At 43.4% G+C, this 27644-nt stretch overlaps 2 protein-coding genes across 4 annotated transcripts; one reads left to right on the top strand and one right to left on the bottom strand.

Annotated features, from left to right (window-relative positions):
- Positions 1-825: 825 nt before the first annotated feature.
- Positions 826-19944, bottom strand: LOC110505949 (M1-specific T cell receptor beta chain-like). Its single transcript, XM_036962336.1, has 7 exons — positions 19863-19944; positions 19371-19683; positions 10632-10687; positions 6450-6803; positions 6275-6301; positions 3542-3648; positions 826-1911 (listed from the first exon to the last, which is right to left on the bottom strand). Exons 1-7 carry the CDS (start codon positions 19915-19917, stop codon positions 1888-1890), a joined length of 936 nt encoding a protein of 311 aa, XP_036818231.1. The 5' UTR covers positions 19918-19944; the 3' UTR covers positions 826-1887.
- LOC118944160 lies at positions 3656-6260 on the top strand. Of its 3 annotated transcripts, none has more exons than XR_005039472.1 (4): positions 3656-4218; positions 4274-4843; positions 4904-4973; positions 5989-6260. XR_005039472.1 is itself a non-coding variant. In XM_036962334.1 (3 exons), exons 1-3 carry the CDS (start codon positions 4228-4230, stop codon positions 6257-6259), a joined length of 957 nt encoding a protein of 318 aa, XP_036818229.1. In that variant the 5' UTR covers positions 3656-4227; the 3' UTR covers position 6260. The 3 variants fall into 3 exon arrangements, 1 of the variants encoding a protein (XP_036818229.1); XR_005039473.1 differs by having other exon boundaries at positions 3656-4253; positions 4289-4843; XM_036962334.1 differs by having other exon boundaries at positions 3656-4843.
- Positions 19945-27644: the final 7700 nt, after the last annotated feature.

Below are 27644 nucleotides of genomic sequence, written 5' to 3'. Positions count from 1 at the left end.
GCAGCCCCAAACATCTAGTCTAGTGTCTGATTATGCTGCACATCATGGTTCCCCAGCAGCCCCAAACATCTAGTCTAGTGTCTGATTATGCTGCACATCATGGTTCCCCAGCAGCCCCAAACATCTAGTCTAGTGTCTGATTATGCTGAACATCACGGTTCCCCAGCAGCCCCAAACATCTAGTCTAGTGTCTGATTATGCTGCACATCATGGTTCCCCAGCAGCCCCAAACATCTAGTCTAGTGTCTGATTATGCTGCACATCATGGTTCCCCAGCAGCCCCAAACATCTAGTCTAGTGTCTGATTATGCTGCACATCATGGTTTCCCAGCAGCCCCAAACATCTAGTCTAGTGTCTGATTATGCTGAACATCACGGTTCCCCAGCAGCCCCAAACATCTAGTCTAGTGTCTGATTATGCTGCACATCATGGTTTCCCAGCAGCCCCAAACATCTAGTCTAGTGTCTGATTATGCTGAACATCACGGTTCCCCCCAGCAGCCCCAAACATCTAGAGAACAAGCTACCGACCAAACAAGCTGGTCAGAATTGTCTCATTCTCATCTGGAGGTTGAGAATGTTTCTGTCTCTATTTATGTAATTGTATATGTAATTGTATATGTATGTATATTGTGTAAATAAAAATAGGGACCACAATGGAAATAAGTCCCAGACTTTATTGTGCAATCCCAGTCACTTAATAAAATAATACATTTTAAATAATGTGTATAAATATATATATGTATTTGTTTTTTACAGACAAATAAAATCAATCAATCAATCCGTACTGTGCAGTGGCCAATCGATGAATGAAAAGAGACATTGTTCCAAAACACTAGAAAGTTTAATGACACTAGGAGATTGTCAAGCCAAGCCTTCAATACTGGGTAAGTCTACAAGGTAGGGAGGGATGTATTTTCTGTTTGTTCAAAACAACAAATCATGATATCGAAGTGCCAGAAGTTGGTTTGTTTTGTTAATTGGTTGTCAAACCTGTCGGTGGAAGATTCGTTGAATATATTTTATATAAATATGGCATCAAAATGTTGAAACTCTGATTTCCCCCTAGCTGATCATGGTCTGCCTCCGTCTCTGATCGTAATGTGATGAAACAGGCAGGGAGAGGGAGCTCGTCTGTGGTGGTCGGTAAACCCTCAACCTTCTGGCCCAAAGCCCTGCGTGGCATCAACTGTGCCAGAAAAGCAGACTGAAGTGGCAAAGTCAATATCCACGTTTATAAAAACAGGGTTGCTACAGTTCTTGTTATTTGTGGTCGTAAACATTATATTGAGTTAATTCTATGAGGGGGAGGGTCGTGACAATATTTAACTGTGGAGAGGTACATTTTGATCTGTCCCCTAATTATATACCGTTTATTATTCACAAACTAACATTTAGAAATTGGAAAGCAAAGTGTATTGATACATAATCTACTGTAATTACTGGAAAAACAAACAGACATTGATTTTGTAAGTTAATGGAAAGATTGTTTTGGCTGAATTTATTTAAATATACATTTAAATTGCCAGTTCATGTTCATAGGAGATTCTTCAAAGCACATCTTCACATAGACGGGGCAATAAAGAGATACTGGCAACAATAAGCACAATGGACAATACAATTATATGCAGGGGCAGACTGGGACCAGAAACCGGCCCAGGCATTTCTAACACACCTGCCCATGTTTTTCTTTAAGACCCTCTTTACTAGACAAATTATTATTATTTTGCTAAAAAAAAAAAAAGCCAATTTAGACAGGCCCACTGGGCTAAAGATGAATCGGTCCATCTGGCATTTGCCAGAATTGCCCATTTGCCAGTCCGTTCTTGATCACATGGAAGAATCAACACCCATGCAGGACATCCTCCTTGGGCCACTTGTATTCCGTTAAATCTGTTTCTCTGAGGAGCCCTGCATGTGAAACACAGACACAGAGATACAGGATAAAGACAGTATGGTGTCTGTATGGGAACACAGAGATACAGGATAAAGACAATATGGAGTCTGTATGGGAAACACAGACACAGCGATTAAAGACAGTATGGTGTCTGTATGGAAACACACAGATACAGGATAAAGACAGTATGGTGTCTGTATGGGAACACAGAGATACAGGATAAAGACAGTATGTTGTCTGTATGGGGAACACAGAGATACAGGATAAAGACAGTATGGTGTCTGTATGGAAACACAGAGATACAGGATAAAGACAGTATGGTGTCTGTATGGAAACACAGAGATACAGGATAAAGACAGTATGGTGTCTGTATGGAAACACAGAGATACAGGATAAAGACAGTATGGTGTCTGTATGGTGTCTGTATGGAAACACAGAGATACAGGATAAAGACAGTATGGTGTCTGTATGGAAACACAGAGATACAGGATAAAGACAGTATGGTGTCCACAGAAATAGAATCAAGGTTTTATTTATATGATGGTGTCAGGTTCAAACCTTTATTAGCCCATAGCTAGCATGGTCCCAGATCTGTATGTGCTGTCTTGTCAACTCCTATGTTCATTACCTAGCCTGGTCCCAGATCTGTTTGTGTTGTCTTGTCAACTCCTATGGTCGTTAACTAGCCTGGTCCCAGATCTGTTTTTTTTTTGTTTGTTTTTGCTGTCCTGCGTATCCCGCCTGCCTGTCATGTGACATCCCACTGGGCACAAACTGATTGAATCAACGTTGTTTCAACGTATTGTGACGTGGAATCTACGTAGAATAATACGTAGTATGTAATATATATTTTTTGGGGGGGGTGAAATTTAAATCACAGGATTGTGTCATTATCGTAAACTAATTTCAACACAAACAAAATATGTTGAATTTTGATCGATTTAAAACAATATCAGATATTCAAGGTCAGGGTCACTATCAGAAACAAAAACATTATACTGGGCAGCCCCTCCTACTGGAGAGTTCATCTGTCTTCCATCCCAGGTTTTAACCCAGTCACGCTTAGCTATGCTATTTTTCAGTGATTATGACCTCTGTGCTATCGTGGGATGGATCGTTGAGAGATCTCCGCTTAAAATCAAAATAGAATCTCAAATGGCATTGATCATTTGTACCGTGTGCTATAATGTAACTCTCAACTGCAATCCAGCTCATGTGGTTGTGCTATTAGATGAAGCCCAGTGATAACACAGTAATCTGTTCTGTAAATGATTCAATATCTGACAGTGGATCCCCATTTGAACCGTGTTGTGCTTTTCAATGGTTGAAAGAGCAGTGATAGACATTTGGGTGACAACTCAACCAAAAATCAGACACACTGGGAATTCAACTAACTTTTGGCTGTCTTTTTTGATTGGGTGAACATAAATTGTAATCTGATTGATCAACTTCTAAACCAAATATTTCCCAATTATCCACGTTGAAACGACGTGGTGTGCCCAGTGGGATCTGTTTGTGTGGTCACTGTCAACCTGACCATAGGAGTTGGCAAGACCGTATGAAACTGATCTGGGACTCCTTTAGCACAAGGCAGAGATAGAAGAGGAGAGAGATGAACCTTCATCATATTTGCAGCGAACTCACCTGGAACTTCCAAATCATAACCATGACGACCAGGCCATAGAAGGTACTCTTAGCGATGAAGATGCTGTAGGCCAGCTTGGCAGTCTGGGTGCTCTTCACATAGTAATCTGCAAGGACAATAATACATTCAAATTACCTTGATTAAGGTGGTATCAGATGATATTGTTAGCAGATCATCCATTGAGAAAAATACAGCACAACCAATGATCTAGGTTAGTGTTTCTTGGCCCTGGGATCCAACTAATGATCTAGGCCAGTGTTTCTGGGTCCTGGGGATCCAACCAATGATCTAGGCCAGTGTTCCTTGGTCCTGGGGATATAACCAATGATCTAGGCCAGTGTTTCCTGGTCCTAGGGATCCAACCAATGATCTAGGCCAGTGTTTCTGGGTCCTGGGGATCCAACCAATGATCTAGGCCAATGTTTCTTGATCCTGGGGATATGAAATATGACCCTTTGGGTCCATAACCCTAACCCCTAACCTTAACCCTTAACTCTAACCCTAACCCCTAACCCCTAACCCCTAACCCTAATCCCTAACCCTAACCCTAACACTAACCCCTAACCCTAACCCCTAACCCTAACCCTAACCCTAAGACCTAACCCTAACCCCTAAACCCTAACCCAGGACCAGGAAAATCCTGATATACACTGCAGGTCATCAGTACAGTATGTAGGTCATCAGTATGCAGGTCGTCAGTACAGTATGCAGGTCATCAGTACAGTATGCAGGTCATCAGTATGCAGGTCGTCAGTACAGTATGCAGGTCATCAGTACAGTATGCAGGTCATCAGTATGCAGGTCATTAGTATGCAGGTCATCAGTACAGTATGTAGGTCATCAGTACAGTATACAGGTCATCAGTACAGTATGCAGGTCATCAGTACAGTATGCAGGTCATCAGTATGCAGGTCGTCAGTACAGTATGCAGGTCATCAGTACAGTATGCAGGTCATCAGTATGCAGGTCATTAGTATGCAGGTCATCAGTACAGTATGTATGTCATCAGTACAGTATGCAGGTCATCAGTACAGTATGCAGGTCATCAGTATGCAGGTCATCAGTATGTAGGTCATCAGTATGCAGGTCATCAGTATGTAGGTCATCAGTTTGCAGGTCATCAGTATGCAGGTCATCAGTATGCAGGTCATCAGTACAGTATGCAGGTCATCAGTATGCAGGTAATCAGTATGCAGGTCATCAGTATGTAGGTCATCAGTATGCAGATCATCAGTATGTAGGTCATCAGTATGTAGGTCATCAGTATGCAAGTCATCAGTATGTAGGTCATCAGTATGCAGGTCATCAGTACAGTATGCAGGTCATCAATACAGTACGCAGGTCACCAGTACAGTATGCAGGTCATCAGTATGCAGGTCATCAGTATGCAGGTCATCAGTACAGTATGCAGGTCATCAGTACAGTACGCAGGTCACCAGTACAGTATGCAGGCCATCAGTATGCAGGTCATCAGTATGCAGGTCATCAGTACAGTATGCAGGTCATCAGTATGCAGGTCATCAGTACAGTATGCAGGTCATCAGTACAGTACGCAGGTCACCAGTACAGTATGCAGGTCATCAGTATGCAGGTCATCAGTATGTAGGTCATCAGTGCAGTATTCAGGTCATCAGTATGCAGGTCATCAGTATGCAGGTCATCAGTATGCAGGTCATCAGTACAGTATGCAGGTCATCAGTATGTAGGTCATCAGTATGTAGGTCTTCAGTGCAGTATGCAGGTCATCAGTATGCAGGTCATCAGTATGTTGGTCATCAGTATGCAGGTCATCAGTACAGTATGCAGGTCATCAGTACAGTATGCAGGTCATCAGAACATTATGCAGGTCATCAGTACAGTATGCAGGTCATCAGTATGCAGGTCATCAGAACAGTATGTAGGTCATCAGTACAGTATGTAGGTCATCAGTACAGTATGTAGGTCATCAGTACAGTATGCAGGTCATCAGTATGCAGGTCATCAGTATGTAGGTCATCAGTACAGTATGCAGGTCATCAGTACAGTATGTAGGTCATCAGTACAGTATATAGGTCATCAGTACAGTATGCAGGTCATCAGTATGCAGGTCATCAGTACAGTATGCAGGTCATCAGTATGCAGGTCATCAGTACAGTATGCAGGTCATCAGTACAGTATGCAGGTCATCAGTTTGCAGGTCATCAGTATACAGGTCATCAGTACAGTATGCAGGTCATCAGTATGCAGGTCATCAGTACAGTATGCAGGTCATCAGTACAGAATGCAGGTCATCAATACAGTATGCAGGTCATCAGTATGCAGGTCATCAGTACAGTATGCAGGTCATCAGTATGCAGGTCATCAGTACAGTATGCAGGTCATCAGTATGCAGGTCATCAGTACAGTATGCAGGTCATCAGTACAGTATGCAGGTCATCAGTATGCAGGTCATCAGTACAGTATGCAGGTCATCAGTACAGTATGCAGGTCATCAGTATGCAGGTCATCAGTATGCAGGTCATCAGTACAGTATGCAGGTCATCAGTATGCAGGTCATCAGTACAGTATGCAGGTCATCAGTATGCAGGTCATCAGTATGCAGGTCATCAGTACAGTATGCAGGTCATCAGTACAGTATGCAGGTCATCAGTACAGTATGCAGGTCATCAGTACAGTATGCAGGTCATCAGTATGCAGGTCATCAGTATGCTGGTCATCAGTACAGTATGCAGGTATAAAATGGGCACATTTACCTGTCGTTATCTCTCCCCCACTTTGACCTGAAAGAAACAAAGAAGGAGAGTTTCAGATGAGATTATACACCACGGTACCACTTAGACATTGGGGAATGCATTGGAGCTTCAAAACTAGTGTACTAGTTCAGTCAAATCTCTTTCTTCTCAGAAACAGTGTTCATTGTTTTATTACCTTGGAGATCTCCACTAATGGTGTCATTAGTCACTCTTATATTGTCAGTCCCATCGTAAAAGCTGACAATGCAGGTGAATCTGTTCTCTGGTTTGTGCCATTCATTGGCTGGGACTCTCAGTCTGCTGGTGATACTGTATAAACCATCTTTATCCCACAAGGCCCTGTTGTCGGTCCCGGCACCTTCAGTTCTGTTGACATTGTTGACTTGCCAGAAGACCGTGACGTGGTCGGGGTAGAAGCGGGTGGCTACACACACTAGGGTCTTCTTCTTCTTCTTGTTTCTATCTTCACACTCCTTAGCGGAGGGTGCTAGGACTTTCACTGTGGGTTCAGTGACTTTGATGTTTGGATCTGCATGGAGAAAACAGTGGAGTATTTTAACACTCAATCAATGGCTCTGTTTGCTGTCGACATCATACCTGAACCCGAGTGCTTTAAAACACAGTTCATCACAAAATGAATCAATGAGAGAGTTCATCACAAAATGAATCAATGAGAGAGTTCATCACAAAATGAATCAATGAGAGAGTTAATCACAAAATGAATCAATGAGACAGTTCATCACAAAATGAATCAATGAGACAGTTCATCACAAAATGAATCAATGAGAGAGTTCATCACAAAATGAAAATGAGAGAGTTCATCACAAAATGTCATTAATCAATAAATGTGTGCCAAGTCAATCACATAGAAACACATTCTTACAGAATTCTTACAGTATTAATATTACTACAGTATTATTACAGTATTCTTACAGTATTCTTATAGTATCATTATTACTACAGTATTCTTACAGTATTCTTATAGTGTCATTATTACTACAGTATTCTTATAGTATCATTATTACTACAGTAGTATTACAGTATTCCTCTTACAATATTCTTACAGTATTATAACAGTATTCTTATAGTATTATAACAGTATTCTTGCAGTATTATAACAGTATTCTTACAGTATTGTAACAGTATTACTACATTATTCTAACAGTATTCTTACAGTATTGTAACAGTATTACTACAGTATTCTAACAGTATTCTTACAGTATTCTTACAGTATTACTATAGTATTCTTGCAGTATTCTAACAGTATTACTACAGTATTCTTACAGTGTTACTACAGGTTCTACCAGTATTACAGTTTTCTACCAGTATTACTACAGTATTAGTACAGTATTCTTACAGTATTCTAACAGTATTACAGTATTCTACCAGTATTACTACAGTATTACTACAGTATTCTAACAGTATTACAGTATTCTACCAGTATTACAGTATTCTAACAGTATTACTACAGTATTATAACAGTATTCTTACAGTATTCTACCAGTATTACAGTTTTCTTACCCAGAACTGTTAGCTTAGTTCCCTCTCCAAAGTAGGCAGCATTAGCACCAGAGCACACCACATCCTCACAGACAGAAAACCAAGAGGATTCTAGCTACCCATTGGTGTATTTGCAGTAGTTTGGCTTGTAGCAAAGGAAGTAATACCGTATTTCTAAGCATGTCTATGTCGACAGAGCATAGGGCTAATTCACTTTATCATTAGCTCTTTGTACAGCTTAAATGTCCCCCCCCCTCTGAATATTTTCATGCTCAACTATGCCAGGAATGCAAAGCAAACAAAGCCCTTAATTAAACAATAATTTCATGATGATGTATTTGCAATATATTTTTTAAAGAAAGTTGAAAAGCTGAATCCCTTACCTAGAACAGTGAGTCTGGTACCTGGACCAAACTCTGCCTTATCCGTGTAAGACAGAGACATGCCATGCTCTACATTACAGACACTGGATGACATCTGACACAGATCTGTTACTTTGCCTCTTCTGAACTGTTATGCACTTCCATTCAAACTGATACAACACCACAATATATATTCATTACAAACCAAACACCTGAGGAATTGGAACATTGTTTTATAAACCATAAAGATATTTTCTCTCCATCTCTGGTTCACACACCGGATAAAAAAAATTAGACAACGTCTCTTTCACTAACAGATAAACCCATGACGGCATAGATAACAGATGACAGAATCAGTTTTCTCACCCAGAACTGTGAGTTTGGTGCCATTGCCGAAGTACGCCTGGTTGTTGTTCACACTGATACACAGCTACAGAAATAACCCCTCCTCACTACTCAGTACTAGCAGAGTTTAGCTGTAGCCTTTACACCCCCAACCTGCTGTCTTTGGTTGTTGGATTTAGTTATTCTATGAAATGTAATGACATCACAAAATCATTTCCAGATTATGTAGAGATGAAATGATCATTGTTTTGACCTAAGTACCTAAGACTGTGTCTGGTTCCACTGCGAAGGAACCTCTTCTCCTCTAGCTGATAGGTATTATAATGAAGGAAGACTGTGTCTGGTTCCACTGCTAAGGAACCTCTTCTCCTCTAGCTGATAGGTATTATAATGAAGGAAGACTGTGTCTGGTTCCACTGCGAAGGAACCTATTCTCCTCTAGCTGATAGGTATTATAATGAAGGAAGACTGTGTCTGGGCACGGAGCCAGACAGCTTTATAACCATGATGATTGGAGCACATAACTAATGCATTTACTGTGATCCATTCAAATACAGTCTCTTACTTTAACACCATTTAGACGTATAGTCAAATCCGATATTTTCTATATTGCCAAATGTAAAAATGTTTTGGTCTTTGTTATTCCCTCGTGTACATTTATCAGATAGAGTCCACAACAGTTCATTGTTCGTTTTCTTACCCAAAACGGTGAGTTTGGTGCCGGCTCCAAAATATGCCTCAGAGTACGAGCACAGAGACACAAAGCAGTATCTTTACTGTCACTCTGACTTTGTTTCGACTCCATCTTTGTTACTCTGTAACAAAGTTATTCAAAAACTCTTCACAGGACCTCTGAGACATTCAGCTGAGTGTAGTTAAATCTGACATAGTTTACAACCAAATCAATTATGGGGACTATTTTACAAATTAAATTCAAGTGCGTTCCACCTCGACCAATCTTTAGGTCACATTCCAATCCATGAATATCAACCACACACTGTAACCTACAGACTGTAGCCATAAGATATAAAGGTGTTTAAATTGTAGTTTTTAAAAATCACAATCAGGTGCCAACGTTATATTATGTTAGTGTGTTGTCTCACCTAGAACAGTTAACCGGGTTCCTCCACCGAAGTCAGCCTGGCCGACACCACCAGCACAGTGGATTTACTCCACCTGTATGTAACCACGTCAGGAGGACGATCGATAGATACCACCCAGTCATTCTGTTACAGTACCATTCTCTAATAAACTTTACAACCACATACATTATAACCACATAGTTTACATGGTTTATAACCAACAGCTTACTGCTCTTTTTTTCAGTGTCATTTCTCACCTAGAACAGTTAACCTGGTTCCTCCACCGAAGTAAGCCTGGCCGACACCATTAGCACAGTACAGTGGAACACTGCTCTAGTATAGATATACAGTATAGACGTGCTGAGCCTGGCCCCATTAACACAGTACAGTGGGATACTGCTCTAGTCAAGCAAGTCCTTTTCTCGTCAACTTTAAATCGTACTTGGCCTTCGATAACTGTATTGGTCAAGACGTCCTACCGATCAACACCGCGTTTCAACCAGTTAAACAAGACCGGCACAGATGACTCAAACATACTGTAATACTACGATATCAAATCTCTTCTCACGAGCATGTTGTCTCACTCACATTCATTGTCCGTACGCCAAACATAGTGTACGGGATCACTTACCGAGAACTGTTAATTTGGTGCCTTGTCCAAAATAGGCCTCATAGTTGGCACAGTGTACAGGCTTAACATCAAAAAGCATTGAGTGGAGTAACACTAGTATGAACTAATCTAATGTACTGAATCTAGAATCAACTAACTCCTCACATCACCAAACCCCTAAACCACAAATAGAGACCCATTAGTTCCATCATGGTGAATATTCTCTTACCCAGAACAGTCAGTTTGGTTCCCGCTCCAAAGAATGCAGGATTATAGTTGTCACAGTGCGGACATACTGAGCAGTAATGTGCCAACCAGTAGCTACTGAACTTGTCTACGCATTTGTCATCTAACATAATAACCGCTTTTTACGACTTGCCAATTGTTCAAATGAACTATTAGATCCATAAACATAACATTGTCAGGTACAGTAAGTAAATCAATTAGGAAGTATTTACCTAAAACAGTGAGTTTGGTTCCATTGCCAAAGAAGGGTGGTTGGGTTGAAGTCACAGTGTTTTCACATCAACCATTTAGTTCAGCCGAATCATAGAAACTAATCAAACATCTCCAGGGTTACAGATCTATATCAATGTCGTTCATCTGAAGTGAACTTACCTAAAACACTGAGTTTGGTTCCATTCCCAAAGTAGGCCTCTCTTCCAGTGTCACATCGTTTTCCTCCTCTTCCAAAAATACCTCAGATCTGTTTGTCATTCAGCCTCAAGGGAATATGAACAGAGATACTCAGAGATACTCAGAGATACTCTAAAAAGAACTACTGAGTTCAGCAAAACATTTGAGGAGATTTTGTGGTCAAACATGAATCAAACCAACTCCCTTATGGAACTAAATCTGACTTCATAAGTTTGTTGTTTTGTCCAGGAAAATGCTCCCAATAAAGTAGATTTTATAATCCTGAAGACTGGTTGAAATCTTGTTTTATCCTTCAGTATTATCAAAACATCTCTCCAGACTCCTCGACAGTCTGTAGTAGTATGTGAATAGGCCCCAGACCTGCCCTGTATGGAAGTGAATGGTAGGAGGTTTTTGTACGGCGTCTCTATGTAAATATATCACCGTGGCCCCCTGTCCCCACAGTGTGAAAGCATCACACAAAAACACTCGTTCTGTTCTTTCTGTTGTTTATTTCCCCTCCCCTGTTCTCTCTCTGTATCTCTCTCACCATCTCAGTCTCTCAGTATCTGTCTGCAGCAGCAGGTGCCTCGGCATGGAGGGTTACTGCAGTTGGATCCTGACCCTATAAATAGAACATCAAATTCACGATTTTAATAATAAACATTTACATTTGGATATTTACTTTTTTCTCTCTATTGAAAAATAATATCCAAATGTAATGTTTATAATTAATATTATGGCATTCTACTGTTGTTACTGGAGTGGGATCCAGATCCAAACTGACAGCTTCTATTTCCGTCAGCAGTACTAAGAAAAGCAACAGGGAGGAGAGGATGGGGAGGAGAGGAGGAGGATAGGAGGGGGAGGAGAGGAGGAGGAGGAGAGGAGGAGGAGAGGAGGGGGAGGAGAGGAGAGGAGGGGGAGGTGAGGGGGAGGAGAGGAGGAGGAGAAGAGGGGGAGGAGATGAGGAGGAGGGGGAGGAGAGCAGGAGGAGGAGGAGAGGAGGGGGAGGAGAGGAGGAGGAGAGGAGGAGGAGGAGAGGAGGGGGAGGAGAGGAGGGGGAGGAGAGGGGGAGGAGAGGAGGAGGAGAAGAGGGGGAGGAGATGAGGAGGAGGGGGAGGAGAGCAGGAGGAGGAGGAGGAGGAGAGGAGGAGGGGGAGGAGAGGAGGAGGAGGAGAGGAGGTGGAGGAGGTGGAGGTGGAGGAGGAGGAGGAGGAGAGGAGAGGAGAGGAGAGGAGAGGAGAGGAGAGGAGAGGAGAGGAGAGGAGAGGAGAGGAGAGGAGAGGAGAGGAGAGGAGGGAAGGACAGGTAAATGTTTTTTTTAAATCTAAAAATGTAAATGACAGCTGTCTAAGGCACAGCCCTGTCCCCTCTCCCTCTCCCCTCCCCCTGCCATGCTGCATCAGGTGACAGTAACAGCCTATCATAGAGCAGGGCTGACAAGATCCAGTCTTAAACTTGCACTACCTTCTAACTTGATTCTAATTGCATTTGATCATATCTTTTTTATTTATTTATTTTTTATTCAACCTTTATTTAACTGGTAGGAGGTATCTGCTTTAGTGACAGTTTGTATAAAAGGTATATATATATGTATTTAGGGATAATCTTAAATGTATTTATTTTGTTTTATATCTCAAGCCAGGGGAATTGAATTGAATAGGATACTATAGAATTCTGGCGTGACTTTGTGTAATCCCACAGTTTCCCTCCAGAGGTCAGTGTAGGATCATCTCTGAGAAATGTCTCCCTTTTTAATCGATGAGCTTCATTTGATATCAAGGGTAGGCTTATATACTAGCAGTGGTGGAAAAAGTACCCAGTTGTCATACTTGAGTAAAAGTAAAGACACCTTCATAGAAAATGATTCAAGTAACAATGAAAGTCACCCAGTAAAATACTACTTGAGTATAAGCCTAAAAGTATTTGGTTTAAAATACTTAGGTATCAAAAGTAAAAGTATAAATAATTTCAAATTCCTTATATTAAGCAAACCAGATGGCACCATTTGATTTGGTATTTTATCTAGTTAGCCAGGGGCACACTCCAACCCTCAGACAGTGTGTTTAGTGAGTCCTCCAGATCAGAGGCAGTAGGGAGGACCAGGGATGTTCTCTGTTTAGTGAGTCCCCCAGATCAGAGGCAGTAGGGATGACCAGGGATGTTCTCTGTTTAGTGAGTTCTCCAGATCAGAGGCAGTAGGGAGGACCAGGGATGTTCTCTGTTTAGTGAGTCCACCAGATCAGAGGCAGTAGGGATGACCAGGGATGTTCTCTGTTTAGTGAGTCCTCCAGATCAGAGGCAGTAGGGATGACCAGGGATGTTCTCTGTTTAGTGAGTCCTCCAGATCAGAGGCAGCTACCTATCTCTCTGATTTGGTCCTGTGTGAATTTAAGTGTGCTCTCTCTAATTCTCTCTTTCTCTCTTTCTTTCACTCTCTCGGAGGACCTGAGCCCTAGGACCATGCCTCAGGACTACCTGACATGATGACTCCTTGCTGTCCCCAGTCCACCTGGCCATGCTGCTGCTCCAGTTTCAACTGTTCTGCCTTATCATTATTGGACCATGTTGGTCAATTATGAACATTTGAACATCTTGGCCATGTTCTGTTATAATCTCTACCCGGCACAGTCAGAAGAGGACTGGCCACCCCACATAGCCTGGTTCCTCTCTAGGTTTCATCCTAGGTTTTGGCCTTTCTAGGGAGTTTTTCCTAGCCACCGTGCTTCTACACCTGCATTGCTTGCTGTTTGGGGTTTTAGGCTGGGTTTCTGTACAGCACTTTGAGATATCAGCTGATGTACGAAGGGCAATATAAATACATTTGATTTGATTTGGATTTGATTTGATTTACAGAAACAGGAAACAGTCTTTACAGAAACTCAAATAGGAGACAGTCTTTACAGAAACGCAAACAGGAGACAGTCTTTACAGAAACAGGAGCCAGTCTTTACAGAAACAGGAGACAGTCTTTACAGAAACGCAAACAGGAGACAGTCTTTACAGCAACACAAACAGGAGACAGTATTTACAGAAACAGGAGACAGTCTTTACAGAAACAGGAGACAGTCTTTACAGAAACACAAACAGGAGACAGTCTTTACATAAACACAAACAGGAGACAGTCTTTACAGAAACACAAACAGGAGACAGTCTTTACAGAAACAGGAGACAGTCTTTACAGAAACACAAACAGGAGACAGTCTTTACAGAAACAGGAGACAGTCTTTACAGAAACACAAACAGGAGACAGTCTTTACAGAAACACAAACAGGATACAGTCTTTACAGAAACAGGAGACAGTCTTTACAGAAACACAAACAGGAGACAGTCTTTACAGAAACACAAACAGGAGACAGTCTTTACAGAAACACAAACAGGAGACAGTCTTTACAGAAACACAAACAGGATACAGTCTTTACAGAAACAGGAGACAGTCTTTACAGAAACACAAACAGGAGACAGTCTTTACAGAAACACAAACAGGAGACAGTCTTTACAGAAACACAAACAGGAGACAGTCTTTACAGAAACAGGAGACAGTCTTTACAGAAACAGGAGACAGTCTTTACAGAAACACAAACAGGAGACAGTCTTTACAGAAACACAAACAGGAGACAGTCTTTACAGAAACACAAACAGGAGACAGTCTTTACAGAAACAGGAGACAGTCTTTACAGAAACAGGAGACAGTCTTTACAGAAACACAAACAGGATACAGTCTTTACAGAAACAGGAGACAGTCTTTACAGAAACACAAACAGGAGACAGTCTTTACAGAAACACAAACAGGAGACAGTCTTTACAGAAACACAAACAGGAGACAGTCTTTACAGAAACAGGAGACTAGCTACTAGTAGCTACTAACTAATCATGGATGCATGACCTATTCTGTGATATATCTGGGTTAACTTGCTCATATCAAGCGACACATACCAGACCGTTTGTGGAAAGGTAAAAGGTGGGCTCGTTTTTTAAGGATCCGACAGTGAAACTAAAATAGATTGGTAGCTAGCTGGTGAGACTTTCATTTATTTCCCAATTCATTTGTTGATCAAGCTGGGTTTCCTCAGTCATTTGGTAGGTGCCGGCGGCAGGAGCTAGCTAAACAGACAGCTCTGTAGAACATCTGTGTGACATCACGCACTCAAAAAGTCTCAACCAATCACCCGACGGTTTCCATGTCGAGAGTCATGAATATTCATGAAATTGTGTTGCCGGGCAATGATGGAGGTTAAACTAGCTAGCTATCTTGCTAAGTTAGTTTGGTAGCTAGCTGGTGAAAAGGGGTTGACATTAGTTAGTTAATAGACTATGGTTAAAAGCTTCCTTGTGTTGTGTGCCTTTTTCTGCAGTCCATATTTCTAGGCATCGTTTTGTTTGTGTCTAACAACGTTAGATACTGAACATAGGTCATGTTTCTAACATAGCATTAGGTACATTCACGTTGGAACATGAATTACTAGCCCAACATAAGATATTCAGGTTGAGTACCGGGTGGTAGCCGGCTAGTAACAGTGTCTAAAGTTCAGACAGGATACTTGGCGGAGGCCGGCTAGTGGTGACTATTTAACAGTCTGATGCAGCAAAGGAGCTTGTGAAAAAAGTTATGAATTCAATTAAATAATGAACCTGATGGACAAATGTCCTCCCGCTCCCACTGGTCTGGCTGTTTACTAACGTTACAGTCCTCTTCGGCTTGTGGAAGAAGGGGACTGGGTGGCGTGGCTGTCTAAGGCACTGCATCATAGTTCTAGAGGCGTCACTACAAACCCAGGTTCGATCACGGGCTGTATCACAACCGGCTGTGATCTGGAGCCTCACAGGGCGGCGCACAATTGGCCCAGCATCGTCCGGGTTAGTGGAGGGTTTGACCAGGGTAGGCCGTCATTGTAAATAAGGATTTGTTCTTAACTGACTTGCCAGGTTAAATACCATTTTAAAAATAAGGTGGTAAGTATATTTTGTCTGTGTGGGGGCCAATGCTGGGGTGGGCAAGGAGTCATGTACCCTCAATTTGCTGGCCCCTGTGCACATTCCTGATAGCAGAGGTATTGCTCCTCTGTCACCGGTTGGAGAGTAAGCTATGACCCGCTAGCTAACAACAGTTACCTAGCTACAACATAAACAAATACTATTCAAGCATTCTGTCCTGAATTCAATTGTGAATATTGCTGAGAATTTAACCAAATATATTGAACTTCTCTGTGGTTCAGGTGTCTCTGTTGACAACTTCTCTGTGTTTCAGGTGTCTCTGTTGCCAGGTTCTCTGTGGTTCGGGTGTCTCTGTTGACAACTTCTCTGTGGTTCGGGTGTCACTGTTGACAAGTTCTCTGTGGTTCGGATGTCTCTGTAGACAACTTCTCTGTGGTTCAGGTGTCTCTGTTGACAACTTCTCTGTGGTTCAGGTGTCACTGTTGACAACTTGGTGGGATGTCTTGGAGGTCATTTCAAAAAGTGCCTATGAGATAATGCTAATATTTCAAACTCCCTTTTACCAAGAAAACTAGCCATCTGGCGACCATATAGGAGTTCTCAGCTGAGGTGACAAATGTCACAGGAATAATGGCGGAGAAAAGAGGAGGAGAAAAACTCTCTTTGACATGCATTGGCCAATCAAAATCTAATATAGACATGACGTATGACCTTAGAATCACTGACTAGGCCAGCGAGTAAGAGGTCACAAAACTCAAATCTGAACAGTTTTCTGATTTCAAAAACATTAACAGGAAGATGGTTTTTCTATTCAATCCATAACACTGAAGCGTTACAGATTCCGCAATCAAAATTTGAAAGGTATTTTTCCGATCCGATTGAGCCGACTGGTGTGGTTCACTGAATGTAGTCTCCGATAAAGTGGGAACATGGCTTTTCAATTTCAATCACGCTGTAAAGCTGAACTTCTGCGATGCGGATCAAAATGAGCCCTAAGTCCAGAAGAAGACGGAGAGCCCTAAGTCCAGAAGAAGACGGAGAGCCCTAAGTCCAGAAGAAGATGGAGAGCCCTAAGTCCAGAAGAAGATGGAGAGCCCTAAGTCCAGAAGAAGATGGAGAGCCCTAAGTCCAGAAGAAGACGGAGAGCCCTAAGTCCAGAAGAAGACAGAGAGCCCTAAGTCCAGGAGAAGACGGAGAGCCCTAAGTCCAGAAGACGACGGAGAGCCCTAAGTCCAGGAGAAGACGGAGAGCCCTAAGTCCAGAAGAAGATGGAGAGCCCTAAGTCCAGAAGAAGACGGAGAGCCCTAAGTCCAGAAGAAGACGGAGAGCCCTAAGTCCAGAAGAAAATGGAGAGCCCTAAGTCCAGTAGAAGACGGAGAGCCCTAAGTCCAGAAGAAGACGGAGAGCCCTAAGTCCAGGAGAAGACGGAGAGCCCTAAGTCCAGGAGAAGACGGAGAGCCCTAAGTCCAGGAGAAGACGGAGAGCCCTAAGTCCAGAAGAAGACGGAGAGCCCTAAGTCCAGAAGAAGATGGAGAGCCCTAAGTCCAGAAGAAGATGGAGAGCCCTAAGTCCAGTAGAAGACGGAGAGCCCTAAGTCCAGAAGAAGACGGAGAGCCCTAAGTCCAGGAGAAGACGGAGAGCCCTAAGTCCAGGAGAAGACGGAGAGCCCTAAGTCCAGGAGAAGACGGAGAGCCCTAAGTCCAGGAGAAGACGGAGAGCCCTAAGTCCAGTAGAAGACGGAGAGCCCTAAGTCCAGAAGAAGACGGAGAGCCCTAAGTCCAGTAGAAGACGGAGAGCCCTAAGTCCAGAAGAAGATGGAGAGCCCTAAGTCCAGAAGAAGACGGAGAGCCCTAAGTCCAGAAGAAGACGGAGAGCCCTAAGTCCAGAAGAAAATGGAGAGCCCTAAGTCCAGTAGAAGACGGAGAGCCCTAAGTCCAGAAGAAGACGGAGAGCCCTAAGTCCAGGAGAAGACGGAGAGCCCTAAGTCCAGGAGAAGACGGAGAGCCCTAAGTCCAGGAGAAGACGGAGAGCCCTAAGTCCAGAAGAAGACGGAGAGCCCTAAGTCCAGAAGAAGATGGAGAGCCCTAAGTCCAGAAGAAGATGGAGAGCCCTAAGTCCAGTAGAAGACGGAGAGCCCTAAGTCCAGAAGAAGACGGAGAGCCCTAAGTCCAGGAGAAGACGGAGAGCCCTAAGTCCAGGAGAAGACGGAGAGCCCTAAGTCCAGGAGAAGACGGAGAGCCCTAAGTCCAGGAGAAGACGGAGAGCCCTAAGTCCAGTAGAAGACGGAGAGCCCTAAGTCCAGAAGAAGACGGAGAGCCCTAAGTCCAGTAGAAGACGGAGAGCCCTAAGTCCAGGAGAAGACGGAGAGCCCTAAGTCCAGAAGAAGACGGAGAGCCCTAAGTCCAGGAGAAGACGGAGAGCCCCAACATGAGAACATTGTTCTTCTTTACTGCTTGTTTTTTGGTCATGTTTTAAAATTGAAAAAACATCTACAATTAAAATAAAAGGTTATAAATGGAGGACTCATAACAAAATACCAAGAAATTCACCAATGTCACCAATGACACCCCCACTACCCTCTCCCCCACTACCCTCTCCCCCACTACCCTGTCCCCCACTACCCCTCCCTCCACCACTACCCTCTCCCCCACTACCCTCTCCCCCACTACCCTGTCCATCCACTACCCCTCCCTCCCCCACTACCCTCTCCCCCACTACCCTCTCCCCCACTACCCTGTCCCCCACTACCCCTCCCTCCCCCACTACCCTCTCCCCCACTACCCTCTCCCCCACTACCACTACTACCCCCACTACCCTCTCCCCCACTACCCTCTCCCCCACTACCCCTCCCTCCCCCACTACCCTCTCCCCCACTACCCTCTCCCCCGCTACCCTCTCCCACCCCCACTACCCCTCCCTCTCCCACTACCCTCTCCCCCACTACCACTACTACCCCCACTACCCTCTCCCCCACTACCACTACTACCCCCACTACCACTACTACCCCCACTACCACTACTACCCCCACTACCCTCTCCCCCACTACCCTCTCCCCCACTACCACTACTACCCCACTACCACTACTACCCCCACTACCCTCTCCCCCACTACCCTCTCCCCCACTACCACTACTACCCCCACTACCACTACTACCCCCACTACCCTCTCCCCCACTACCCTCTCCCCCACTACCACTCCTACCCCCACTACCACTCCTACCCCCACTACCCCTCCCTCCCCCTTCTCTCTGGTGTGGTTTCTTCCTCTCCTCTCCTCTCCTCTCCTCTCCTCTCCTCTCCTCTCCTCTCCTCTCCTCTCCTCTCCTCTCCTCTCCTCTCCTCTCCTCTCCTCTCCTCTCCTCTCCCCTCCCCCTTCTCCCTGGTGTGGTTTCTTCCTCTCCTCTCCTCTCCTCTCCTCTCCTCTCCTCTCCTCTCCTCTCCTCTCCTCTCCTCTCCTCTCCTCTCCTCTCCTCTCCTCTCCCCTCCCCCTTCTCTCTGGTGTGGTTTCTTCCTCTCCTCTCCTCTCCTCTCCTCTCCCCTCCCCCTTCTCTCTGGTGTGGTTCCCCCCCCTCCTCCTGTGGCTTCTAGGGGTTGTTGTAAGGAAGTGTATCTGTTCTGAGTCATGGTGCTGTACTGGAAGCACAGTAATACACAGCCCCGTCCCCAACCTCCAAGTTCTTGATCTCCAGAGTGGATCTAGTCAGCTCCGGCCTGCTCATGGTGTAATGTACATCCTTCTCAAAGGGAGGTTGTATTTCCCACAAGCCTTGACCCTGAGAATATGTCAGCATCTCCATGTTGTTGTCTCTCTGTCGGTACCAGAACATGTAGTAGTAGCTGCTGTCGTCGTGGTAACACCGTAGAGTGACTGACGCATCTCCTTCTCTACACACGGACAGGACAGGAGACTGTTTAACTGTTATACCGTCACAGAAATCTGTGAAGAAAAACAGACATTAAAACATCTATAAAGTATCATCAACCTGAAAGTGATTACAATTTAAAATCATTTCTGTCATTTCAATGATCAGGTTGACTTTGAACACACAGAATATCAGTTTCCACACTGCTGATTTGTGAAGCCTGTCATGTGTGTAAGTAGAGGACAGTTCTTACTTGCAGTGAGGAGGAGAGCCAGAGTCACACACAACAGCTTCATCCTGACAGACATCAGAGGACTGAGAGAAAGAGGGACAGTCTGAACCTCTCCTCCGTTCACTCTCCTTCCTCTCTCTCTCTCTCTCTCTCTCTCTCTCTCTCTCTCTCTCTCTCTCTCTCTCTCTCTCTCTCTCACACTCTGTCTCTCTCTCTCGCTCCCCTCCTCATTCCTCTCTCCTCCACCTCCTCTCTCTATTCCCCTCCTCCTTCCTCTCTTCCCCTCCTCCTCTCCCTTCCTCCTACCTATTCTCCTCCTCCTTCCTCTCTTCCCCTACTCCTTCCTCTCTCCTCCTCATTCCTATTTTCTCCTCCGCCTTCCTCTCATCCCATCCTCCTTCCTCTCTTCCTCTCCTCCTTCCTCTCTTCAGGTACTCAGGTACTCAGGTACTTCAGGTACTTCAGGTACAAACAAATCCCCCCCCCCCCAAAAAAAAAATGTGTATGTGATTGCAAAATCAAATGCTTCTAACTGAAAGAGTCAAATGACCTTCATACTTAAAATCTAAATCGATACTGTCATTACAGTGGTTCCTCAATGATTATGCATCATTCTTGTTGGGTGTGCATTTTTGTGTCCAGCTGTTTATTTACACCATGATATATTCACACAACATCATCTGATCCAGGAAAGGAATTTTCTGAATGACAGTCAAGTGACAAACAGCTGTTGTGATGTAAACAACAGCCCAAATGCTGGAAAAAATATATATATTTTCTCATTCGTTATGCTGGTGAAGACAGTTGTACCTGGATCCATGTTGGATCTCTAGCGAATTGATGTCAATCATCTCCTTAGATTTAACAGAGATGTTAAATGATGTTTTCATATGTTTTTGTGCCCTCAGATTGGACACCAGGTCTGCTGTGCGCAATTGTGTAGGACAGACTATTGCTCAACACCCAAAGTTATTCCTAATTAATTATTCTAGATATAATGACATCACCTTATGTGAGCCTAGTGGGCTCATTCACAATACGATCTGGTAATGGGGCGGCAGGGTAGCCTAGTGGGCTCATTCACAATACGGTCTGGTAATGGGGCGGCAGGGTAGCCTAGTGGGCTCATTCACAATACGATCTGGTAATGGGGCGGCAGGGTAGCCTAGTGGGCTCATTCACAATACGATCTGGTAATGAAGTAACATGACAAATACATTTTGGTTTCCATATTACAACTGCAATTTTAAACAATACAAGGAGCTTAAAGTTAAGTAGTTGAACTTGAATTTGGAAATTCAAGTACTGGAATAGGCCTACAATAAAAGTCAGACATTTCCTCAATTTGAAAAGTCCTCAGACTTAATCGTAGACAATTATATATAATATACATTTTTTATCTGTTTTTATGAGAGATGCTGCCACATTAATTTGTTTCCTACCGCTTCCATTGAAGGGTGTTGCACCACTAAGTTGCGATAGGGTGGTGCAACACTTACTTACCTTCTCCTGATAAAATGAACCTTAACTTCACCTGATATACTGAACCTTACCTTCACCATCATATACTGAACCTTATTTGATATACTGAACCTTACCTTCACCTGATATACTGAACCTTATTTGATATACTGAACCTTACCTTCATCTGATATACTGAACCTTACCTTCACCTGATATACTGAACCTTAGTTGACATACTGAACCTTACCTTGACCTGATATACTGAACCTTATCCTCACCTGATATACTGAACCTTACCTTGACCTGATATACTGAACCTTAACCTCACCTGATATACTGAACCTTACCTTCACCTGATATACTGAACCTTACCTTCACCTGATATACTGAACCTTACCTTCACCTGATATACTGAACCTTACCTTCACCTTGTCTTCTAATGCTTTGTAGATTTCAAAAAAGTGTTTGACTCAAATTGGCATGAGGGTCTGCTTTTCAAATTGATTGAAAGTGGTGTTGGGGGTAAAACGTACGACATCAAATCCATGAACACAAATTCCATCTAGACACAAAAAAATGAACTCAGCGATAACCAAAGAGTAGACTGTGCTACTTACGATCAGTTATTACATCAAAATCAAAATCAAATGTTACCGGTCACATACACATGGTCAGCAGATGTTATTGGTCACATACACATGGTCAGCAGATGTTATTGGTCACATGGTCAGCAGATGTTATTGGTCACATGGTTAGCAGATGAAGTGAGTGTAGTGAAATGCTTGTGCTTCTAGTTCCGACCACGCAGTAATATCTAACAAGTAATCTAAAAATTCCCCCAACGACTACCTAATACAACTGCAATTTATGCTGTGCGTGGACTACCATTCCGGCTCTATCGAAAACCACACGTCCATCACCAGACAGTCAGAGAATGCTGAAAGGTGGTTCGATACGACGGCAGCCTTTTTGTAATGTTAGTTGAGGGACTGAATCTGACTGGCTGCACAGCGATACGCATTACCTGTCTGTAGGGTTTTATTTCAGAAATGGTGGCTTTGGCCTTGGAATGACCTGTTAGGCCCGACGTTCCGCTCGATGGCAGATATCATAGTGTAGTATTCCAACGGTTCTCTGTCCTCCCTTGGGGTTGGCACCACAACATGTCAGGGTAGTTGTCGGTGGAGGAGGAGTACGTCGCTATGACGTCACAGTGGATATACTGTATCTACGTGATTCTTGCCTGTGAGAAAGGACAGAGAGACAACAACAGAGGAGGTCAATACTTTGTTGACTTTTTCACTGCAGCAGATGCTAAGATAAATGGAACATCTGAGACAGCAACATCAATGATAATTCACCACAATGTTGTCAAAAGAACATGACAAGGGTGTACTTTATTTCCATTACAATTTACTGGCATAGCAGTCTACTATAGGAGTTATGTACTGTCTCTACATAGCAGTGTCCTATAAGAGTATGTACTGTCTCCACATAGCAGTCTCCTATAGGAGCTATGTACTGTCTCCACAAAGCAGTCTACTATAGGAGTTATGTACTGTCTCCACATAGCAGTCTCCTGTAGGAGTCATGTACTGTCTCCACATAGCAGTCTCCTATATGAGTTATGTACTGTCTCCACATAGCAGTCTCCCATATGAGTTATGTACTGTCTCCACATAGCAGACTACTATAGGAGTTATGTACTGTCTCCACATAGCAGTCTCCTGTAGGAGTAATGTACTGTCTCCACATAGCAGTCTCCTATAGGAGTTATGTACTGTCTCCACATAGCAGTCTCCTATAGGAGTTATGTACTGTCTCCACATAGCAGTCTCCCATAGGAGGTATGTACTGTCTCCACATAGCAGTCTCCTATAGGAGTTATGTACCGTCTCCACATAGCAGTCTCCTATAGGAGTTATGTACTGTCTCCACAAAGCAGTATACTATAGGAGTTATGTACTGTCTCCACATAGCAGTCTCCTGTAGGAGTCATGTACTGTCTCCACATAGCAGTCTCCTATATGAGTTATGTACTGTCTCCACATAGCAGTCTCCCATAGGAGTTATGTACTGCCTCCACATAGCAGTCTCCTATAGGAGTTATGTACTGTCTCCACATAGCAGTCTCCCATAGGAGTTATGTACTGTCTCCACATAGCAGTCTACTATAGGAGTTATGTACTATCTCCACATAGCAGTCTCCCAAGGAGTTATGTACTGTCTCCACATAGCTGTCTCCCATAGGAGTTGTGTACTGTCTCCACATAGCAGTCTCCCATAGGAGTTATGTACTGTCTCCACATAGCAGTCTCCTTTAGGAGTTATGTACTGTCTCCACATAGCAGTCTCCTGTAGGAGTTATGTACTGTCTCCACATAGCAGTCTACTATAGGAGTTATGTACTGTCTCCACATATCAGTCTCCCAAATGAGGTATGTACTGTCTCCACATAGCAGTCTCCCATATGAGTTATGTACTGTCTCCACATAGCAGTCTCCCATAGGAGTTATGTACTGTCTCCACATAGCAGTCTCCTATAGGAGTTATGTACTGTCTCCACATAGCAGTCTCCTATAGGAGTTATGTACTGTCGCCACATAGCAGTCTCCCATAGGAGTTATGTACTGTCTCCACATAGCAGTCTCCCATAAGAGTTATGTAATGCACATGGGCGGGTCATATGGGAGGGAAGAAGAGGAGGAGGAGGGGAGGAGTTTTGTTTTGTGTGTAGTCAGAGAGGAAGAAGCAAAGCGAGAGATTTTACTCCGCCCCCAAAAATCTGTCCGTGAAAATAGCGAAGTCAATGAGAGTGTCGAATTTTGGTCAGCAAAAAGTGGACCAAAGCTTATTTGATCTAATGGAAGTTTCATAATGGTTAGATTTATACGAATGCACTGGTATAAGTAGACGCACGTGGCATTTTGGCAGCTTTGAATTAATCTACGTTATATCAGAGTTGTGCCTTTTGTCATAGAGATATATAGAGGGACTCATCATGGATACAACCCGTTTTAGCATACACATTACCAGTGAGGGATTCCACCATTTTAAAGTAGTCAACTGGGTGGGGAGCAATGGTAATGACGTCTTTTTGTTGGCATTAACTCCGCCATGGTTCGTTGGACAAAGCCTACGGGCATAATGAATGGAGTAGGGTTTCATGGATAAATCTTATACGTTTGGTTCTATGACGTCATCTTCATCAGATTTTCGAAGCATTTATGTAATCAGAAAAACCACATAAAGCATATAAACATTTTTATAATTAATAAACGTCATGTTACCTGACTGATATTATCTCATCGAACAAAACGTATAAGATCTCCTAAGCCTGTGTGTTAACCTCAGACCTTCTTTTCACCGTTGAATTCCAAAACCCTATTCTTCCCCCATTACTTTTCCCATAGGAATGGCTGAATGAACCAGAGGTAACTCATTTCTGTTTTTTTCTACTATAAGCTGGTGAGTTCTTTGAAGAAGAAGAAAATGTACTACTTTAAAATGGAGATAGCCTCAATGGCGCTGCCCATGCTGTCACAGACGCTATATTGGCACAGATACAAAGATGACTCTATCTGTCTCTATGGCCTGTTGTTCACACGCGTATCTGCCGTCTCATTGGCTAGAATGGTCCCACCTGATCTCATCTCTTCCTGCCTGCCTTCTGTCTTTGTAGACATGTTGTTTTTCCATTGTTAGAGCAGTCACTCGAATATCTTGTCAATATAATAGACAATCTTTGGTGTAGTGTAGAGGGAGGGGTTTTGTGTGTAGTGCAAAGTGTAGCTGATTCACTGTGCTTTACTCACAGCACAATAATATAGCCCAGTGTCTTCAACCCTCACTGCAAGCGACCCCAGAAAACCCTCATCCTCTGCGTCGCCTGAGATGTTAAAGTTTTCCGCAACATCTAAAGCTTGTTTAAAGGACAGGAAGCCGATGAGCTGGAGCTTTTGTCCATCTGTCTGACGGTACCAGTAGATCTTATCATAGTTTCTGTCATGGTGACTGCAGGTCATCTTTAAGGTGTTTCCTGGCCTCTTGGTGAGATGACGAGGAGATTGTTGGACGGATAGGGACACACAGGAACCTTAGGGAGAAGACAGCGGGAGAAGAGAGAGACGATGAAACACAGAGAGACAATAATAAATCAGATCAGCTACTAAATACCTGATACCTTCACCTGCACCTTACCTTCACCTGATATACTGAACCTTACCTTCACCTAATATACTGAACCTTACCTTCACCTGAACCTTACCTTCATCTGATATACTGAACCTTACCTTCACCTGATATACTGAACCTTACCTTCACCTGAACCTTACCTTCACCTGATATACTGAACCTTACCTTCACCTGATATACTGAACCTTACCTTCACCTGATATACTGAACCTTACCTTCACCTGAAATACTGAACCTTATCCTCACCTGTGAGCCAGAGGAGTGAAACAGTAGCCGTGAGGAGAACTCTGATCATGCTGTCTGTCTGTCTGTCCGTTTGTCTGTCTGAGCTGTAGAGTTAGATCTATGTCTATGGTATGAGGTGTTCAGAGTCTTTGTTCTGAGGTGGGAGGAGCTTATAGCTGACCTATCGGCTTACAGTACAGTGGAACATTAGTGCCCTCTGCTGGATCAGCTAGTAGGTATTGGTACAATAATATAAAACAAAACTTAGAGTTTGTAAAAAAAATAAAAATAATAATGAACAAAGACAAACAATACCTTTAAAAAAAATCCAAAAATGTATCCTTCTTGTGTCGGGATGGCAGGTAGCCTAGTGGTTAGACTAGTTGGACTAGTAACCGAAAGGTTGCAAATTAGAATCCCTGAGCTGACAAGGTAAAAATCTGTCGTTCTGCCCCTGAACAAGGCAGTTAACCCACTGTTCCTAGGCCGTCATTGAAAATAAGAATTTGTTCTTAACTGACTTGCCTTGTTAAATAAAAATATCCATAGACTACATTGAGGTTTTTCTTTTGGCATTTTGGCATTATGCTTGCCAATTAGCCTACACAGCCAATTGCCAAATAATTATTTTGGGAACTGGCAGAAAACGTTACCGTCAATCCACGACAAAGGCAAATAGGATATTGTCAAAGTGTAATTCAATAAGACAAATGCTGTGAAAGTAATGTTTGTTTGGAAAATATTTGTCATGTGTGATGATTGTGAGGCGGCTGTAAAAAAGTGACAGTCTCACAAGACAGGGTCTTCAAATAGGCCTATGGTAGGTCAAGGCAACTGCAGCCTACTGTTCTGATGGGTTGAATGGAAACTGAAATCTGGACACTGACTGCAGGTCTATGACATCTCACATAGCCTTAATATTAACTCCTGCAGAAACATTTCTTACAGTAAAATTATACACCAAAAATAGTCTTAATTTGGATTTGGGAAAAGGAGTGAAGAAATAGGATGTATTTATCTTGAGAGAATGTAATGCTCAGTTAGATACACTATACAGCAGTATGTGGACACCCCTGAAAACTAGTGGATTCGGCTATTTCAGCCACACCCGTTGCTGACAGGTGTATAAAATCGAGCACACAGCAGTGCAATCTCCATAGACAAACACTGGCAGTAGAATGACCTCACTGAAGAGCTCAGTGACTTTCCATGTGACACCGTCATAGGATGCCACCTTTCCAACAAGTCAGTTTGTCAAATTTCTGCCCTGCCAGAGCTGCCCCCTGTCAACTGTAAGTGCTATGAAGTGAAAACGTCTAGGAGCAACAACGGCTCAGCTGTGAAGTGGTAGGCCACACACAAGCTCACAGAACGGGACCGTCGAGTGCTGAAGTGCTGAAAGGTGTATAAATTGACTGTCCTCGGTTACAAAACTCACCATTGAGTTCCAAACTGCCTCTGGTAGCAACATCAGCACAAAAACTGGTTACAGTGGCCAAGCAACCGCAGACAAGCCTAAGATCACCATGTGCAATGCTATGTGTCGGCTGGAGTGGTTTATAGGTCACCGCCATTGGACTCTGGAGCAGTGGAAACACGTTCTCTGGAGTGATGAATCACGCTTCACCATCTGGCAGTCCAACGGACAAATCTGGGTTTGGCGGATGCCAGGAGAACACTACCTGCCCAGATGCATAGTGCCAACTGTAAAGTTTGGTGGTGCAGGAATAATGGTCTGGGGCTGTTTTTCATGGTTCGGGCTAGACCCCTTAGTTCCAGTGAAGGGAAATCTTAACACTATATTGTACAATGACATTCTAGACAATTCTGTGCTTCCAAATTTGTGGCAACAGTTCGGGAAGGCCCTTTCCTTTTTCAGCATGACAATACCCCTGTGCACAAAGCGAGCTCCATTCAGAA

The sequence above is a fragment of the Oncorhynchus mykiss genome, chromosome 25 (assembly GCF_013265735.2).
Source record: "Oncorhynchus mykiss isolate Arlee chromosome 25, USDA_OmykA_1.1, whole genome shotgun sequence".
Classification (NCBI taxonomy): Eukaryota; Metazoa; Chordata; class Actinopteri; order Salmoniformes; family Salmonidae; genus Oncorhynchus; species Oncorhynchus mykiss.
The sequence above is the reverse complement of the archived record's forward strand: the minus strand, read 5'-3'. Positions and strand labels throughout refer to the sequence as shown.

What these genes read in the sequence shown, in the direction of transcription:
- LOC118944160 (XM_036962334.1), top strand. Translation starts at nt 4,228, where the DNA reads ATGCAGGTCGTCAGTACAGTATGCAGGTCATCAGTACAGTATGCAGGT. An exon ending in TGTAGGTCATCAGTATGCAG is followed by an intron (nt 4,844 to 4,903) that starts GTCATCAGTACA and finishes TACAGTATGCAG; the next exon opens with GTCATCAGTATGCAGGTCAT. An exon ending in GTCATCAGTACAGTACGCAG is followed by an intron (nt 4,974 to 5,988) that starts GTCACCAGTACA and finishes TACAGTATGCAG; the next exon opens with GTCATCAGTACAGTATGCAG.
- LOC110505949 (XM_036962336.1), bottom strand. Translation starts at nt 19,917, where the DNA reads ATGTCTGTCAGGATGAAGCTGTTGTGTGTGACTCTGGCTCTCCTCCTC. An exon ending in GGCTCTCCTCCTCACTGCAA is followed by an intron (nt 19,684 to 19,862) that starts GTAAGAACTGTC and finishes TTTTCTTCACAG; the next exon opens with ATTTCTGTGACGGTATAACA. An exon ending in TTATGATTTGGAAGTTCCAG is followed by an intron (nt 1,912 to 3,541) that starts GTGAGTTCGCTG and finishes TTTCACATGCAG; the next exon opens with GGCTCCTCAGAGAAACAGAT.